Source organism: Palaemon carinicauda, chromosome 38, assembly GCF_036898095.1.
Source record: "Palaemon carinicauda isolate YSFRI2023 chromosome 38, ASM3689809v2, whole genome shotgun sequence".
Taxonomy (NCBI): domain Eukaryota; kingdom Metazoa; phylum Arthropoda; class Malacostraca; order Decapoda; family Palaemonidae; genus Palaemon; species Palaemon carinicauda.
In genome coordinates, this window is record NC_090762.1 from 30,653,642 (window position 1) to 30,674,523 (window position 20,882).

The 20,882-nt window shown below is 38.0% G+C and overlaps 1 protein-coding gene across 4 annotated transcripts in view; it reads right to left on the reverse strand.

Moving 5' to 3' along the window:
* Nucleotides 1-1,146: 1,146 nt before the first annotated feature.
* Nucleotides 1,147-20,882, reverse strand: part of LOC137630519 (stomatin-like protein 1) — a 122,533-nt gene continuing 102,797 nt past the window's right edge. For all 4 annotated transcript variants that reach the window (XM_068362032.1, XM_068362033.1, XM_068362031.1 and 1 more), the window contains 2 exons: nt 3,885-4,034; nt 1,147-3,261 (listed from right to left, as the gene is read on the reverse strand). In XM_068362032.1, coding sequence (XP_068218133.1) covers nt 3,044-3,261; nt 3,885-4,034 — 368 coding nt within the window. In that variant the 3' untranslated portion in view covers nt 1,147-3,043. The remainder of the gene's footprint in view (nt 3,262-3,884; nt 4,035-20,882) is intronic.

Sequence of the window (20,882 nt, forward strand, 5' to 3'; positions counted from 1 at the left end):
GAATAGGAAGACATGTTACAAAATCTTCCAATTGTGTATTTTTTAATCATAATAAGTCAATTAGCCTACAAATAAATATTTTGAGTGAAAACACTTATAGTCAACAATATAGTATGGTTTGAGCAATATTCTGAATTAAAAGTTTGAAAAACATTATCAACAAAAGCCATTTGAATTTACATTATTGAAAATGCTCCAAAACTATTACATTATAATACAGTACATATAGTACAGTGCAGTATATAGCATTTAATTACCAAAATATCATCTAAAACTGCATTTCCAAAAAACTTGTTGATTCATTTGCCGCTCTTGTTATCAATTATATTGTGGCATTACCTGTTCAACTGCGCTGACTTGAAAAATGAAGTGTGACAGGTAGGTCAAAGTTTTCAAAACAAGCTAGCTGGTTGAAATTTGTGGATTTGTTAGAATATTAGAATATTTAATTTTCAAGATATGTTCATTTTGTAACTTTATGAAACCATTTACAAAAATAACATTTCCTTTCAGTTCCCATTATGATTTCCAAATTATTTTAGTAAAGCCTTCTTAGGAGGTTCACCAGCCTCTAGTATTAACAAATCTGTTTAAACCATTGGAATAGTAATATTTTTCTTCTTAATAAATGTTGATAATAATACTTAAAATCCAACGTGTACATTTTAAATTACAGCATCTCAAACAAAGGAAATATATTCCTGTTTTTATGTCCAAATTTAAATGTAATATGCAATATACTAAACTGAAGCTTTGATAAATATCTCTTTTACATCCTAATCTCATAATTTTAACTCAAAAGATATTAGAAAACTTAACTTTACTGTATAATTCAATTCTTACCAAGACTAATGATTAAAAAAAAAATTATGAGTCTAACGAAAGACAAAGAAATCTAAAAGTATAAAAGAGATTTTGACGTAGGTTAAATCTATTTTTGGGTGAGATAGCCATGTCGTCCTGATGGAAGTTCCTTCTGGCAACTTTCTACAGTATAATATTTCTACGATTGATATTACAAGAGAATTACCGTCAGGTATCATGGGGTTCCAACCCCCGGAAACGGACTATCCGAAGATATCGTATATAATCAGGGACGTATCCTAAGATAGCCATAGATATCTGCACCATAGTAATATTATGCGGTTTATAAGAGGAACTTTTAGTTTAATCTCCTGCATCACTGATATGTTTCAAAGAAATCCTGAATTCAAATTCACTTGATGAGCAGTCATAAGTTACTTTACACAGTTTCTGTGCTTAGATAATATGAATTGGAATTCTCAAATTCCAGCATTTAGAAATATCAGGTGTATATTTTATTACTGTACAAAATGTACACAAACAGTGAGCATTAAACAGAATTGGACATACTGTCATAATCATTTGATACTGTTGTTTTTAATTACCCACCAAATGAGATTACGTATATTCTCACGTACGCCCTGTCAAAAAGACGATACAGAACAGCTGGAATAGTTATCAGTTAAATTTAAGAAATGTCATGGGATGATTTGCTATGACAGCAACTTAAAATATATATCCTCATTTAAGAATAAGTAATTTTAAAAGTTGCATTACAAGAAATAAACTATGTAGAGAACAGATAGCTTTTGAATAAAAAATAAATCGTACCAAATGCAAATTAGTTTTGACAAGATTAAGAGGAAAGTTATATATTTTTTAGTATTTAAAAAATCTCCATTTCTGCTCTTACTGCATTACCCATAGCTCTGTGTAACTGTACAACAGGGCATTTGTTTCTAAAATTCACATATAGTACTTCACTATTTCTAATTGTATTTCATTACATCTTCAGTAATTAACCTCAGTAACAATCAAGATTCATTCTTGTACAGCAAACATCAAAGCCAATAATTAACAATTTCTTGTATTAAAAAAATAAAGATACCAATTGCACAGTATCTGAAATTTAGAGCACTTCTTTGCTATAATATTTGCCCATGATATACTGAATGATTAAAATTTGTATAGAAACATGAAGAATGGTGGGGAGGGGTAAATATATGTTTACATAAATCTACTCTAAATTGGAACTTTAAAATGTAAATCAATATCGTATATAGCAGTCACTGAAATATTTACTCCAGTTCTACCTACTTCTAGTCACATTAAAAATATTTTTGTCTGACTGACATTCTAACAACTTTAAGAACACCTTTTAGAGTTGCAATACCTTGCATGTCAACAACAGTATTAGAATTATTTATAGTACTACTTTCAACTTTGAACTCCAGGAATCCATTCCATCAACTTTTCAATCAAAATGAAGTTACTGAAATTATCATAGAGAATTAATATATTCTTTCACTAAAGCAGACTTGTGTTTCAGCTTTTACAACACTTTTTTTTTTTTTTTTTTTGCTAGTGCACGCCAAGGATTAGAATCCTGATTATCTATTAAAAAATTGTATTTAGTACTCTAGAAAGTAACAAGGAAAGGAGGTAACTTCAAAGCAGCTATGAAATTTAATTAGAAACTTAATAATAATGACTCAAAAGAAAGTTTAAAATACTGTAACAATCCTCTAGTCTTAGAATTACAGTGTTTCACAGCTTTTATATATGCTGAAAAGCAGATACTCTATGATAGTTAATAGTTTTTTTTTAAAGTAAATTACTGAGAGTACTATTTGATAAATAACTGTGTATAATGATAACATACAGTAAATGTTACATAAACTATCAACAGAATCAGGGAAGCAAATTCCACAAGTATGTACCAAAACAGTACAGTAACTGAAAAACAGAAATTCAAATCATATTGAAGCTCATTTTTCAAGTTACTTAGTCTTCTAGAGATTAAAGCCAACACTTTGACAGATGGCTTACATTTCACAGTAATGACACATCATGAGTTATAATTTTGCGAAATATCTATGTAACCCATAAGACTGCTGTACTGTATCAAGATTGTGAACTAATATGTTAATCTTGACATAATAATGGGGTAATATAGACTTGTACTCCCTAAAAAGGGGTAACATTCAATATTCTCTTCTTTTGCAAATACATGTCATGTCTAAACTACAAATATGTCTTCTTTGGTTGTTCCATGACGTAGAGATTCTAGACCCATGAGCATCTGGACATTACCTTGCACTGTCAGATGACCCGAAAGGTAGGCTTGTAGCGGAGCCAGCGTCCCATCAAAAATGGCCATGAGGTCATTCTTGGAAATGGTAACAGCCACATCAGGGGTTATTTTGGGAAGATCACCTTCCACGACCTGACGCACTCCTGTTGAATAGGTATAAAAAAGGTTATGAATTTCTGTTGAATATATATAAAAGGTTATGGATTCCTGTTATGTATACAAAGGTTATGAATTTCTGTTTAAGAAATACCGGTATAAAAATGTTATGAACTTTTACTGAATACATATATAAAGGTTTTGATTTCAGTCTGAATAAATATACAATGGTTTTGAATTCAGTCCAAATAAATAAAAAAAATTCAATCCGAATAAATAAATAAAAATTTTGAATTAAATTTAAATAAATGAAATTTTTAAAAAATTCAAATTAGATATATATATATATATATATATATATATATATATATATATATATATATATATATATATATATATATATATATATATATATATATATATATATATATATATATATATACAAAGGTTTAGAATTTATGTTGAATACATATACAAAGGTTACTAATATGAAAACGTAATCAATAAAAAAATTATTTAAAAAAGAGATTAGATTATCACAGGAATTCGATACTGTAAATATTATAGAAAAATAGGACATACAATAATTATGGGGAGAAATATCTTAAGATTAACAGATCTGCAAGTTTAAATAAGAATTAAAAGATTACAACTAATTTATTAACTTTACCATTTCCAATGAATATTATGAAGACACCACCATCCTTGCCTTCCACTTGAAGTCTATAGATACCGTGAGCAAGATCAGCTCCTCCCACACCTCCGATGAGTCCCTGTAGGTGCTTTCCCAACTTTGTTTGCGGGGAACGGCTGCTTGTAACTGTTGAGGAAATGCACTCAACAATATATTAAATTATATAATTTGAGAAGGTTAGAAACATTTGGTAAAAGATACAAACTGCAACCGGGAGACATGTTTTTTGAATAAAATATACATATATTATAGGTGCCTGTGAAACAAAGATTCTAACTAAATATAATTAAACACCAAGGTTATAGTCATTATTAGCTGCTAGGAAAAGAGAAATTAGAAATGGGCTGTAGCTGTACATTGATGAATTTAAAATTTCACTTCGTGACCGCAGCTTTCAGTGAGAAGATATTCACATTGTTCTTTATTGTGTCTATTATATTTACAGTCCATGGCGGAAATTAATGAGGGCAAAACCATTAAAAGCTTACATTTCATAGCTACAAGTCTTCCTTAGATTAAATGATGATTACAAAATCTTCAAAGGCAATTAGAATTTTGTAAAGCTACATGAAACACATAGTAAAGTTCACCACTACAATTTCATTTATAATTTTGGAATATAGTTTGAGAATCCTTTAATTGATCTGTAAAGTAGTAATACAGTATTCAGTGCTGTAGTTTATGGAAGTTTCAAGAAGTTAGTGTATTTAAAAGATTCTTTATTCATGGCTTTTAGATTTTCAGTGAAAATGCGTTGTTCTTTAACTAAAACAAAATTGTTTCTTAGATGCTGGGCTATTACTACTGCCAAAGTATTAAGTGGAAATAGTGATCAACAAAATTCTAGCTAAAATAAGAGGTTATGGTTAAAAGATAGATAGGACTAAAATATTAAATGATTACTAAGACTGCACATTACTGTAGTTTAATAAGGCAACCGAGTCAGGATTTATTTTTGAGTGAAATGTGAAAAGGGTGAAAGGCAAAGTTTGAGATATCAGCCAAACACAACACTTCACCATCACATCAAACTGTTGACCCAAACTTAGAAAAAAATATATATTCCATAAACCAGATTTAAATACAGTGAACCCTCGTTTATCGCGGTAGATAGGTTCCAGACGCGGCCGCGATAGGTGAAAATCCGCGAAGTAGTGATATCATATTTACCTATTTATTTAACATGTATACAGTATTCGGACTTTTAAAACCTTCCCTTGTACGTAGTACTGTTAACAAACCACCCTTTAATGTACAGAACACTTAATGCATGTACTACAGCACCCTAAACTAAAACAGGCACAAATATTAAAGGCGATTTTATATCATGCGTTTCCTAAACAACTAAAAAGCACGATAAAAAATGGCAACCAATGTTTTGTTTACGTTCATCTCTAATCATAATGAAGAAACAAACTCATTTAGTGTACACATATATGTATAGGTTAGTTTTTGCATCGATTATATTGATTATACAGTACTGTATGTTGATTTTTTTATTACCAATGTTTTAGTTTACGTATTTTTCTTAGGACTTCCAAATGAAATGTTTTTCTTTATGACGCCGCCTGAAACGACGGCGTCATAAAGTACTGTACGCTCAGTAAACAACCACGCTCAGAACAAACAAGGCATTTAACGCGCATGATGATAGTGATAAATAATGATACAGTACAGTATTTACAGTAAAAGCATTTACAAAATATGTTACCTTACAAATATAATTTACCGTATCTATATAAAATCATACAGTACTGTACAGCACATACAGTATTGTACGTAGCAAAGCAGGAAAACAATTTACGAGAGAGAGAGAGAGAGAGAGAGAGAGAGAGAGAGAGAGAGAGAGAGAGAGAGAGAGAGAGAGATTGTTTTACGTACGTACAGTAAATGTAAATTTTAAACATAAAAAATCAATTTACGAGAGAGAGAGAGAGAGAGAGAGAGAGAGAGAGAGAGAGAGAGAGAGAGAGAGAGAGAGAGAGAGAGAGATTGTTTTATGTACGTAAATGTAAATTTTAAACAAAAAAAAATATGATAGGTTACAACATGTAGACTTTTAAAACCTTCCCTTTAACTTAATGCATACAGTACGTACAGTACTAAACTATAAAACAGGCACAAATACAGTTTTAGAATGTACAGTAAGAATATTAAAGTAAAAAATAAAGATTGTTACTGTACTCACCACGAAAGAAGTTGAAGAAAAACTTGAATGATGATGGCGATGAATTTGCTGCACAGTAGAAATGATGATGATGAAGCTGATGATGTGTTCTACTGTGCAGCCAGGTAGTATTTTACGTCTCTTCAGACGGAGGTGTCTTTTCCTGGGACACCTCTTCAACTTCTTCCTGGGAAACTTCTTCAATTTCTTCCGAAGGCGTACTAGCAGGAGGAACTGGCTCTTTTTTGCGAGGCTGGAAGAACATTGTGATCGGAAGTTGTTGCCGCTGCTTCTTTTTTCGATCCAAGAGCATTTTGTAGGGAGTCATGTCTTCATCGATCTTGTTGCAGAATTGCATCGAGCGAACCATATCCTCGTCCCACTCTTGCAACATTTCTTTCAACTCCTTCGCATGGTTGCAGGCCTTGGCAAGCCGTTCTAATGTTAAGCCCGTTTCTTTGACATTTTCTTGGGTCTCTTCCTGGGTTTCACTCTCTTCTTCGCTTGCCGATTTCGTCAGGTCTTCGAGGTCTGTGTCAGTTAGGGGCTGGGAATGGCAGTCCAACAACTCGTCGACGTCTTCAGTCGTCATGTCGCCAAACCCATCACCTCCAATTATGGCAGCCAACTGCACAGATTTGCGTATTGCAGAGTGTTGGATTTCCGACGGAGTAAATCCCTTGTCGTCGTAAACAATCTCGGGCCACAACTTCTTCCAGCTCGCATTCACGGTTGCAGGTTTCATCTCTTGAAGTGCCTTCTGAATATTCTGCAAGCACGTGGCTATGGTGTACTGCCGCCAGTACGCCTTCAAGTTAAAATCTTCATCCTCATCATCTTGGGCAGCATCCACACACGCAACGAGGTCCGCCAAGGTGTTCTTCGTGTAGAGGGCCTTGAACGCCCTGATAACCCCCTGGTCCATCGGTTGAATTAATGACGTGGTGTTGGGTGGCAGGAACTCAACCTGAATGCCCTCATGCGACAGGTCAGTTGCGTGTCCACCAGCGTTATCCATAAGGAGAAGGATCTTGAATGGCAAGCCCTTCTCTAAGAGATATTTGCTGACTTGCGGGATAAAACACTGATGGAACCAGTTGGAGGTCAGCATCTTCGTAATCCATGCTTTTTGATTATGCATCCAGTACACGGGAAGGAGATTCTTATTTTTATTTTTCAAAGCGCGAGGATTTTTCGACTTATAAATAAGCCCCGGCTTTAGCAAAAATCCAGCAGCATTGCCACACATCACGAGGGTAACGCGATCCTTGAATGCTTTAAAGCCAGAGGCTTTGGCTTCCTCTTTGAACAGGAAAGTTCACGACGGCATTCTCTTCCAAAACAAGCCGGTCTCATCCATATTAAAGACTTGTTCCGGCTTGTATCCACCTTCGGCGATAATATTCTTGAACGTCTGGTTCACGTAAGTTTCAGCAGCGGCAGTGTCAGCGGAAGCAGACTCCCCATGCAGGGAAACGCTTTTCAGGGCGAAGCGTTTCTGAAACTTCGCGAACCATCCTTTGCTGGCGGAAAAACGTTTCTGAGGCTGGGAATCAGTGGATGTCCCTGGTTGAGGATCATCGGCATCATCATCATCTTCAGCATGGTTGCCGTCGTCGTCTTTAGGTTCCTTTGCAGCAAAATTCTCATATAAGCTCAAAGCCTTTGTTTGGATGGTGTTCGTATCCAACGCTATGTTCTTCTTCCGGCAGTCGGCAATCCACACAGCTAAAGCACCTTCCATGCGTACGATCGTTTTATTACGCGTTGTAACGACTCGCTTCGCTGATCTGCTAAAGGTGATTGTAGCCATCTTTCTAATGTTCGCCTCGTCCTTCTTGATATAGCGAACAGTAGATTCGTTGATGCCAAAATGGCGGCCAGCGGCCGCGTAACTTCTACCATCTTTTAACATGTCGAGAAGCGTAACCTTCTCAGCTATCGTCATCATCCTTCGGTGGCGTTTAGGCTCACTACCAGCCTTAAGAGAAGCAGAACGCTTGGGAGCCATTACAGTAGGATTTACAGTAACAAAAAGTTCAACTTAAAAAAGTCGCACACAGCACAGATTCACAAACTTAAGAACGTCTACTCAGCGATACGCGGTAACAGAGAGTGGACGATCCAGCCCCGCGAGAACTTAGATGCTGCGGGTAGGAGATGATGGCAAAACACCAATCACAGGCTAGATAACGAAACTTGAGTTCTGATTCGTCATCTATCAGCGCTTGAACCAATCACAACCCGTCTTACAGTACTATGATGCGTAGGTTACCAACTCATAGAAGATGCCCCGCACATACCGAACGTACGTAGATTAAGTAAATACCGTAATAATAATAAATATTAATAATAATACAGTACAGTACTGTAATAATAATAATGATAATAATAATAACAATAATAATTTTATTAACAACAACAACAATAATAATAATAATAACAATAATAATAATACTGCTTTACGTACGCTATTTTACGCCTCTCTCTCTCTCTCTCTCTCTCTCTCTCTCTCTCTCTCTCTCTCTCTCTCTCTCTCTCTCTCTCTCTCGTACGCTTATTCGAAATGTGATTTTTGCAACAAAGAATATTATTGGATGCAGTACTACGTACGTATACATACAAAAGATTTATGGAAAAGAAGCACATCCATTACATTTGTAGTACAGTAGTAGCCAACAGCAGCCTTACACCATTCTAATATGGTATGACTGCATCTGATTTGCGTTTCATGTTCGATTTAATTTTACTACGTACTGTATACAGTACTGAATTATCGTATGATCACATTCTCTTTTCGTGTTTTATTTCTTTCTGTGCTGAATTATATATCATATGTAATGCAATGAACAATCAGTAAGAACAGATATTACTAATTACAGTATTAATGGAATTACAGGTAACAAAATATCGTATTTGGTTGTCTTCAGATTTCGCGGTATTTTCGAATTTTCCGGAAAATCCGCGATATGTATATATATATATGGGTTATGGAAAAAACCCGCGAAGTGGTGAATCCGCGATTGTCGAACCGCGAAGTAGCGAGGGTTCACTGTACTGTACTGTATTTTTTCAGAATAATAATAATAATAATGAAAAGCTAAAATTAAAGAACAATGAAAAGTTGTAAGACTTGGGGAAGAGAAGGCACTGAACCAAAAATTTCCCGAAACCAGCCAAAAAGTATTACAATGCTTGGCTGGGGAGACAAGAGGCTCTTTTAGACAAGGAGGTTTCACCAATCTTTAATGAGTTTTGTATGAAAGCATTATGACCAGGGAAAAGAGCACTTTATAATATAGAGGGGTTTTTGGTTGTTTGTGTATTACCTTATGTAAGAGAATTTAATAATAGAACATTTTTTATATTTTGAAGTCATGGTTTGTTTTTGCTGACTCTTATGTACAGCACATGTATAAAGCAATAGAAGACATTCACATTATAATCTACATACTGTATTAGATACTGGTATTAGATTTGCAATATATACAATATACTCTACAACAGGGTGTAGCTGAGATATGTAAACTAAGCATTCATTAATGATAAGTTCTGTATTAAAAAGTATACAGTGCTTTACAAGCATACTGTTCTGAGATACAGCTTAGGAAGGGAACTTAACCACAAACATTAAATAACTTCTCAAGAAACTCATCTGTTAAATTGTTTAACAGTGGTGATCATATTTCTTACCAGGCTCTGAATGGAGATAGATGGGCTAAGATGCAATAAAATGTCCGTAAATTAATTATATTTTTCTATGTATATCTCAATGTGTATGTGCAAGTGCTAATGTGTTATGGATGCATACAGCTCAAAACAAATAGCTGATCCAAAACTAATGTCTATGAAATTAATAACATACCATAGTTATGATAGTAAACTGCAAAGTTATGGAATTAAGTCAAAAGAAAAATAACAAGAGGTTTTTCCATTATGCTTCTAGTTTCAGGCCTACCTATGTCAGTGGATTACAGAAATTTAGAAGAAATTGAATAATGTAATATAAAAGGAGATATAATGAAGATAAATGAATTGTTTGTTTAATTAAGAGTATACAATACTAATCAACTAAAATGGGGCAATTGCATGAATTACTTTTGAAATATTGACCATCAGTATGGCAAGTAGAAATGATTGATAGAAACCATTTTGATATCAGATATTGACCCTTTTACCATTGTAAACAGGACTATACAGAGTGAGGGAGGTCATACTTTTTATATTATGACAAATGTTCTAATCTTTATATGGGAATATTTTTTTTTTTAAATTGTCGAAAAGCCATTCGTAAATCATTTAGTGGAATGTGCATCTCATTGTATCTCATTTATCTTTATTTTGTGGAATAAACCACATGGCAACATAGTAATATACATTCATAAAAGTAAGTAAGAAAGATAAAATACCTTAGAAGTTCCTTTTAGTACAGAGAATTGCTTCAAGATTATGTGTAGAGGGTTAGATATATAAGATGCCTTAAAGGAATACAAATACAGAATACCAGAATATGCAAAATGCCACAACAACCAATCCAAAGAGAACATTCTAAAGTCATGCTGCAATACTCTACATATGAATCCAGTTAAGAATCGTCAATTATCTAGAGTTGAAACAAACTTAATTTCAACCTGAAATACAGTAATAAATTTCAAACTATGAAAGGATGGGTTAGACAGTAAGTTAATGATAGATGATTCTTCTTTAGTACTAAAAGTAAGGAAACAAATTTTAATATCATACGCTAAAGTAAATGGAAAAACATGCTCAGTATTGGTGCCAAAGTCCAACATCTAGAAACTACTGCAAACAGTAATATACCCTGATTTTCAGCAATGTCATTAATTACTAGATTTACAGTGCAAGGCTATTTCTATACAGTACTGTAATATAATGAAGAAACTATTGACATTTTTAGTATTGTACTAATCTTACTTTGGTGCTGTTGCTTTTGTCAATGTCAGTTTACATCTTTATTTCCTATAAGTTTAATATTATTACTTCCGTGTCTGATAAATATTGTTTTCTAATGCTGAAACGGTAAATAGATGGGTTAAACATACATCTGAATAATAGAAGCCATAATATTGCAAAAAAAATAAAAGAGCCTTAGAATTATCCAAAAGTTTTAAGCAGTATTGTCAATTGTAATTACTCTATACAATTCTACGAATGAAAATTCAAAATTATCATTAAGATGTACTGAATGTTTTACTTCCTAGATTAAAAATATTCACAAACCTTACAGTGACATCTTTATCTAATTTTACTCTTACCTATCCTTTATCAGCTGCCATCTTTGTTATAGTACAGTATTATTACGTTTGAAATAGTCTAAACTGCCACATATACATACTTCACATAATTCAGTTGTCGTCTTTGCAGGGAGATTGAAAGTTGAAAGACTGTAAGACATTCAAGGAAGATAAACCAATGGTCCAAAGAAAAATCAGCAAATTTTTTGTGACTTGTGCTTTTAATTATCATTTCATTATACTGTATTTTTAAGTCTTTTATTTTTAGTTTTGTCAAATAAATTGAGATGCAGATTCATTAAGATACAATGGCAAAACAGAATTTCAACCATGTAGTCGAAGCGCTGTGTTAAATTCACTTAATATATACTGGTTTAGTATTGACATACAGGAATGAAACTAGATTTAACATAACAAATAACTAGACTACCCTGATGGGTCCCCATGGTCATTTTCCTCTACACAGCATATGCTACTGTCAATAAAGTACATCATCAGTGTTTTTATGTAAAGAAGGCAATACACAGTACAAAAAAGTGTAAAATTTACAATGATGCTGCTTTACACAGAGCTACATGCATACCCAATTACCATTTATGTTATTCGATCAAACCATTTAGCCACATTGCTAGACTTTCTATTTGTGAAAACTGGAACAAGAAAAGGTAAGGGAATTGGGAAGATAAGTTGAAAGATATAAAAGGGAGGATGATATATATATATATATATATATATATATATATATATATATATATATATATATATATATATATATATATATATATATATATATATATATATATATATATATATATTTGAATATATACTGTACAGTACAGTATATATGTATATATACTGTAATATCCCTGTTTACGTTTATTATTATTGTTATTATTATTACTTGCTAAGCTATAACACTAGTTGGAAGAGCAAGATGCTAGAAGCCCAAGGGCTCCAACAAGGAAAATAGCCCAGTGAGGAAATAAAAAAAGGAAATAAATAAAACATTTTATGTACAGGAACAAAATTAAATAAATCTTTCATATATAAACTATAAAAACTTGAACAAAACAAGAGGAAGAGAAATAAGATAGAATAGTGTGCCCAAGTGTACCCTCAAGCAACAGAACTCTACCCACAGTGGAAGACCATGGTACAGAGGCTATGGCACGACCCAGGACTAGGGAACAATGGTTTGATTTTGGAGTGGCCTTCACCAAAAAGAGCTTCTTACCATAGCTAAAGAGTCTCTTTTACCCTTACCAAGAGGAAAGTAGCCACTGAACAATACAGTACAGTAGTTAACCCCTTGAGCAAAAAAGAGTTGTTTGTTGATCTCAGTGTTGTCAGGTGTATGGGGACAGAGGAGAATACTGTATTATTATTATCATTATTATTATTATTATTATTATTATTATTATTACTTGCTAAGCTACAACCTTAGTTGGAAATGCAGGATTTTATAAGCCCAGGGGCTCCAACAAGGAAAATAGCACAGTAAGGAAAGGAAACAAGGGAAAATTAAATATTTTAAGAACAGTAACAATATCAAAATATTTCCTACATGAACTATAAAAACTTTTAACAAAACAAGAGGAAGAGAAATAAGATAGAATAGTGTGCCCGAGTCTACCCACAAGCAAGAGAACTCCATCCAAAGACAATGGAAGACCATGGTACAGAGGCGATGGCACTACCCAAGACCAGAGAACAGTGATTTGATTTTGGAGTGTCTTCTCTCCTAGAAGAGCTGCTTCCAAGGAAAGTGGCTACTGAGCAATTACAGTGCAGTAACCCCTTGGGTGAAGAAAAATTGTTTATTAATCTGTGTTGTCAAGTGTATGAGGACATTGGAGAATGTGTAAAGAAGAGGCCAGACTATTTGGTGAATGTGTAGGCAAAGGAAAAATGAACTGTAACCAAGGAAAAAGATCAAATGTAGTAGCCTGACCAGTCCAAGGATCCCATAACTCTCTAATGGTAGTATCTCAATGGGTGGCTGGTGCCTTGGCCAACCTACTACCTCTGCATACATCAGTTCCAAGTTTGGCGGTCATCTTTAGATATTAAATGCACAATAAAGAAAATGGTTGCACAATTTTAGTCGACCTTACATTAGTTTCAACATCAAACCGTATTGATTAAAAAAAAAACAATTTTTAAAAATGTTTTTTCAATATTAAACTTAGCCGGTGATTATATAAGCTGCAGCTCTGCTGCTCGACAGAAAACTCTACGTTCAAAATCCGCCAGCGATCGCTATGCAGGTAGGGGGTGTACTACAACAGCGCCATCTGTCGTGCAGGTACTCAGTACTCAATGTAAACACAGAACTCAATTTTCTCTCTGTCGTGCCACCGGCAATACCTACTAAATTCGCTGTTGCTAACTGGATTGGTTTTCACAACTTTTTGGTGAAGTACACGTTTCTAGTTTTGAGCTTTCGCTTTGCAGGCTTTATCTTCAATACATCCTTGCATTCTTTTGTTGATATCGGATTATTTGTTGATGACTTTGGATAGTTTTTGAATTCCCCTTTGACTAATTCAAAATGGCTGACCTTTCTCAAGTCCCTAAATTCAGGAAGTGTAATGCTAGGGACTGTTCAAGGCATCTTCCGAAGGCCTCTATCGATCCTCACACCGTTTGTTCCAATTGTCGGGATAAAACCTGTCAATTGGAAGATCGATGTGAGGAATGCGTTGGGCTTTCGGAATTCGATTTTATCGAATTCCAGAAATATACACGTAGGCTAGAGAGAGATAGAGTCAGGAGAAGTTCATCTCGCTCTGTTGAATTTTCCTCTCCTCATGCCCCACAACCTATTCCTTCCCCTGTAGTGGTTGCTCCTGATCCCCCTTCTAGCACTCAAGAACCTTCGATGGCAGATATGATGCGTGCCATCCAAGCTCTGGGTGAGAGAGTCGAGTCCTTGGCTAGTGACCGTAACCAGCTCATGGCAGACGTCAAGGAGCTGAAGTGTAAGAGTGCAGTGGGTAGTGATAAAGTGAGTGATAGTGTTGTGGATAGTGTTGCGCTTGAGGGTTCGTCTGTTCGTGCCTGTCGTCCTCCCAGTCCGGGACCTCTTGCAAGCTCCCAAGTCCAGGGGAGAAGCAATGTCGTACGACCAAAGGGTTCGAGAGGCTTTAATCAGCGAACAGACGTTCCCTCCGTGGTTTCGGGCGTATCTACCCAAGATCGCCCCACCCACACAAAGACGAGAGAGCCCATTTATTCCTCGTCTGCGGAAGAGGTTTCTCGTAAGAAACCATGGACCAAGGTCTCGCGGCCTCTTAAGCGCAAGTCGGTCCCTTCCGCGCAAGTCCAACGGCCCAGTTGTAGCCACTGGGTCAGTTCGGACTCGCTGCAGTCTTCCGACGACTGCTCACCTCCTAAGAGAGGCAAAGCGGTACCGCATCAGGCAGTCACACCGTCTGTTGCCGCACCTGCTCCTGTAGACCCTAAGTGGTCTTTGCTGCAGACCATGCAGTATCAGTTAACGTCATTGATGCAGGACTTTCGTGCGGAGAAGGTTGACGCTGCACCAACCTCTAGCCTACAACCACCCACGGTTGTGCGTCCTGTGGACGCTGAGGCGACCTTCTGCCGCACTCCAGCTGTGAGAGTCCCGCCACCCATGCGTTCCAGTGTACCCTGCCAGCCGCATGTTGACGTTCAGCGACGCACGGAACCTTCCGTTGACGTTCGCGAGGTACAACAACAGTCTAAGTTGTTTTGTTTTGACGCGGTGCGTCAACCTCCGCAACCCAGTGTGGTTACCTCTGCTCGCCCACATCAGACTAGACAGTCTGGAGTAGACGCTATGCGTCCCCGCTCTGCTATGGTTGTTGCCAGTTCACAGACTGGGCAACAGTTCCATGACGTTGCGTCCGGTTCAGTCACGCGTGCACCCGTGCTGCCGGACTCAGCTGACCAGCCGATTCCTACTCCTTTGCCGCTTCCTCCTCAATTCTCGGATGATGGACTCTCTGATGATGACGACGCGGCACACATTGATGACCCACATTCGGACCTTGACGAACCCAAGACCACGCAACCCTCTTTGGACTTTAGAAAAGTTCTTGCTCTGTTCAAAGAGATGTATCCGGACCAGTTTGTGTCTGCGGCTCCACGATCTCCTCCGTCAGAGTTTGCTTTAGGTACGCAGTCATCCGCGCCTGCCTTTACGAAACTCGTCCTCGCCCACTCGTCCAAGAGAGCTTTACGAGTTTTAGGAGATTGGATGCAGTCCAAAAAGAACCTAGGGAAGACAGCCTTTACGTTTCCCCCTGCGAAACTCTCTTCCAGATCGAGCGTCTGGTATGCCACGGGAGAAGTTCTCGGCTTGGGAGTTCCTGCCTCTGCCCAGGGCGACTTCTCAAGTCTGGTAGACTCTCCCCGCAGGCTAGCAATGAGACGCTCTAAGATATGCTGGTCTCCTTCGGACCTAGACCATCTGTTGAAAGGAGTATTTAGAGTCTTCGAGGTCTTTAACTTTTTGGACTGGTGTCTGGGAGCTTTGAGCAGGAAGATCTCCCCGTCTGACTAGGAATCTTCCTTGCTCATAATGTCCTGCATGGACAAGGCCATACGTGACGGATCTAGTGAGCTTGCGGCTTCGTTTGTATCCGGGGTCCTCAAGAAACGGGAGAACCTTTGCTCTTTCCTGTCAGCTGGAGTAACACCGTGTCAAAGATCAGAACTTCTTTTTACTCCTCTCTCAAAGTGCCTTTTTCCAGAGGACTTGATTAAGGAGATTGCTGCCTCTTTGATTCAGAAGGACACCCATGACCTGGTTGCGTCCTCTGCCCGCAAAGCCACCCCTTTGCCTACCTTGTCAAGACCCAGGATGGACACTCCAGCGTCCAGATTCATTCCGCCCTTTCGTGGCAGAGCCTCCAGCAGAGGAGGTGCTCGTGCCGAAGGGAGACGTGGGAAGAAGAAAGGTACCAAGTCCTTTAAAGGCAGAGTCTGACTGCCACCTTCTTCAGACAGCAGTGGGAGCCAGACTCAAGAACTTCTGGCAGACCTGGGAGAAAAGAGGCGCAGATGCACAATCTGTGAAGTTGCTCAGAGAAGGGTACAAGATCCCGTTTGTACGCAAACCCCCTCTAGCAACGTCTCCCATCGATCTCTCTCCCAGGTACAAAGAGGAAGACAAGAGACGAGCTTTGAAGCAGGAGGTGTTTCTCTTACAAGAAAAGGGAGCGGTAGTCAAAGTCCATGACCATCAATCCCCGGGCTTCTACAACCGTCTCTTCTTAGTAGTAAAGAAGACAGGAGGGTGGAGGCCGGTGCTAGACGTCAGTGCGCTGAATGTCTTTGTCACAAAGCAGACGTTCGCCATGGAGACCACAAAGTCCGTTCTAGCAGCGGTCAGAAAGGAAGACTGGATGGTCTCTTTAGACCTAAGGGACGCATACTTTCACGTCCCCATCCACCCAGACTCCCAACCTTTTCTGAGATTCGTTTACGAAAAGGTTGTCTACCAATTTCAAGCCCTGTGCTTTGGCCTAAGCACAGCTCCTCTTGTGTTTACGAGGCTGATGAAGAATATAGCCAAATTCCTTCATTTAGCGGACATCAGAGCCTCCCTCTATTTGGACGACTGGCTTCTAAGAGCTTCTTCCAGTCGTCGCTGTCTGGAGAATCTAAAGTGGACTCTAGATCTGATCAAGGAATTGGGTCTCCTGGTCAATATGGAAAAGTCTCAAGTGGTCCCATCCCAAACTATTGTGTATTTAGGGATGGAGATTCACAGTCAAGCTTTTCGGGCTTTTCCGTCGGCCCCCAGAATAAGTCAAGCCCAGGTATGCATCCAGAACATGCTGAAGAAGGAACGATGTTCAGTCAGACAGTGGATGAGTCTGATAGGGACACTATCATCCCTGGAACAGTTCGTTTCGTTAGGAAGACTACACCTCCGTCCCCTTCAATTTCACCTAGCTGTTTACTGGAAAAAGGACAAGACGCTAGAAGCGGTCTCGATCCCCATTTCCGAGAAGATGAAGTCGTCCCTGACTTGGTGGAAGGACAGTATCAGCCTCAGAGAGGGTCTGCCCCTGGCTGTTCAGACTCCCAACCACGTTCTCTTCTTGGACGCATCGGACACGGGCTGGGGTGCGACATTAGACGGTCGGGAATGCTCGGGAACTTGGAACTCGAGTCAAAGAACGTTACATATCAACTGCAAGGAGCTACTGGCAGTTCATCTGGCCTTGAAAAGCTTCAAGTCCCTCCTTCAAGGCAAAGTGGTGGAGGTGAACTCGGACAACACCACGGCTTTGGCGTACATCTCCAAGCAAGGAGGGACCCATTCTATGACGTTGTACGAGATCGCAAGGGACCTCCTCACCTGGTCAAAAGATCTAAACCTTTCTCTAGTAACGCGGTTCATCCAAGGCAACTTGAATGTCATGGCAGATTGCCTCAGTCGGAAGGGACAAATCATTCCAACAGAATGGACCCTACACAAGGATGTGTGCAAGAGACTGTGGGCCACATGGGGCCAGCCTACCATAGATCTCTTCGCAACCTCGATGACCAAGAGGCTCCCAATATATTGCTCACCAATCCCGGACCCAGCAGCAGTTCATATAGATGCCTTTCTACTGGATTGGTCACATCTAGACCTATATGCATTCCCCCCGTTCAAGATTGTCAACAAGGTACTGCAGAAGTTCGCCTCTCACGAAGGGACAAGGTTGACGTTAGTTGCTCCCCTCTGGCCCGCGAGAGAATGGTTCACCGAGGTACTTCAATGGCTAGTGGACGTTCCCGTCAGCCACACGTAAAGAAGGTACACCAAGGCCTCCACGCTCTTCGTCTGACTGCCTTCAGACTATCGAAAGACTCTCTAGAGCTAGAGGCTTTTCGAAGGAGGCAGCCAGGGCGATTGCTAGAGCAAGGAGGACATCCACTCTTAGAGTCTACCAGTCGAAGTGGGAAGTCTTCCGAAACTGGTGCAAGTCAGTATCAGTATCCTCGACCAGTACCTCTGTAACCCAAATAGCTGACTTCCTCTTATACCTGAGGAAAGAAAGATCTCTTTCAGCTCCCACTATCAAAGGTTACAGAAGCATGTTGGCATCAGTCTTCCGTCACAGAGGCTTAGATCTTTCCAACAACAAAGATCTACAGGACCTCCTTAAGTCTTTTGAGACCACGAAGGAGCGTCGTTTGGCTACACCTGGTTGGAATTTAGACGTGGTACTAAGATTCCTTATGTCAGAAAGGTTCGAGCCACTACAATCAGCCTCCTTTAAAGATCTCACTTTAAAGACTCTTTTCCTGGTTTGCTTAGCCACAGCTAAAAGAGTCAGTGAGATTCATGCCTTCAGCAGGAACATCGGATTTTCATCTGAAACGGCTACATGTTCTTTACAGCTTGGTTTTCTAGCCAAAAACGAGCTACCTTCTCGTCCTTGGCCGAAATCGTTCGATATTCCAAGCCTTTCAAATATGGTTGGAAATGAACTAGAAAGAGTCTTATGCCCTGTTAGAGCTCTTAAGTTCTATTTAAGACGAACTAAACCTTTACGAGGACAGTCAGAAGCTTTATGGTGTTCTATTAAGAAACCTTCTTTGCCTATGTCAAAGAATGCCTTATCCTATTATATCAGACTGTTGATACGAGAAGCTCATTCCCATCTGAGTGAGGAAGACCAAGCTTTGCTGAAGGTAAGGACACATGAAGTTAGAGCTGTCGGAACTTCAGTGGCCTTTAAACAAAATAGATCTCTGCAGAGTATAATGGACGCAACCTATTGGAGAAGCAAGTCAGTGTTTGCGTCTTTTTATCTTAAAGATGTCCAGTCTCTTTACGAGAACTGCTACACCCTGGGACCATTCGTAGCAGCGAGTGCAGTAGTGGGTGAGGGCTCAACCACTACATTCCCCTAATTCCATAACCTTTTTAATCTTTCTCTTGAAATGTTTTTATTGTTGTTTTTGGGTTGTCCGGAAGGCTAAGAAGCCTTTCGCATCCTGGTTGATTTGGCGGGTGGTCAAATTCTTTTCTTGAGAAGCGCCTAGATTAGAGGTTTTGATGAGGTCCTGTAGTATGGGTTGCAACCCTTGATACTTCAGCTCCTAGGGGTCGCTCAGCATCCTAAGAGGATCGCGAGGCTCCGTAAGGAAGACGTACTTAAAAAGGCAGAGTAATTGTTCAAGTCGACTTCCTTACCAGGTACTTATTTATTTTAAGTTTGTTATTTTGATAACTGCTAAAATGAAATAAAAAATCCTTAGCTCATAATAATGTAAACATTTATTGCTGGTCTCTACCCACCCCCCTGGGTGTGAATCAGCTTATATAATCACCGGCTAAGTTTAATATTGAAAAATGTTATTTTTATAATAAAATAAATTTTTGAATATACTTACCCGGTGATTATATATTAAAGGACCCTCCCTTCCTCCCCAATAGAGACCCAGTGGACCGAGGAGAAAATTGAGTTCTGTGTTTACATTGAGTACTGAGTACCTGCACGACAGATGGCGCTGTTGTAGTACACCCCCTACCTGCATAGCGATCGCTGGCGGATTTTGAACGTAGAGTTTTCTGTCGAGCAGCAGAGCTGCAGCTTATATAATCACCGGGTAAGTATATTCAAAAATTTATTTTATTATAAAAATAACATATTTATGAAATGAGTAAATATGTATACTGTGCATGGATTATGAAAATATCAGTAGTATGCATAGAATAAACAAGAAATATTATTATTACCCGGTACTTTGTAAGTATGAAGGAAAACATGCCCTACATCTCGCAATCTTGTCCTGATTCTCTCAAAGGCATACAATACTGAACAGATTCTATCACATAACTTTATTCCAACTGTATTGTTGTTTGCTTTGTTACTTTTTAAAGTCAAACAATTATTTTGTTAATCATTAACAATGCAATGTATTCAATGCTTATTCTATGACGGTTGAAGAAAAAGTATGAGTTAACTAATCTCATTTAAAATGAAAACGAGAATTACAATATTAAGAAATCAAACATGTAAGCAACTTTTTGATTGTTTTGGATGGAAGGCCTTCCACTGCCTACATGCATTAGTTGTTTATTTGTACCCATTGTACTTTTCCTTTTTTATCAGCAATCTTTGCATATTCTATCAATGTCTCCCAAGAAAGCTAAACGTAGTGAAATTATCAAATGAAGATACGAGCATATAAATTTGAATTGGGTTACGAGTATTGCATCAAACTGCAAACAAAAATCTCATGCCGGATGAGCATTTTTTGTGCAGAAGTACTAACAAGAATATTATTATTATTATTATTATTATTATTATTATTATTATTATTATTATTATTATTACTACTTGCTAAGCTACAACCCTAGTTGGAAAAGCAGGATGCCATAAGCCCAGGGGTTCCAGCAGTGAGGAAAGGGAACAAGGAAAAATAAAATATTTTAGGAAGAGCAACAATATTAAAATAAATATCACTTTATAAATGAAATCAATCTCACACAGTTTCCACACAGCATCAAAGCAATGTTCACTCTGTGTTCACATGATTTTGACCTCCGTTTTCATC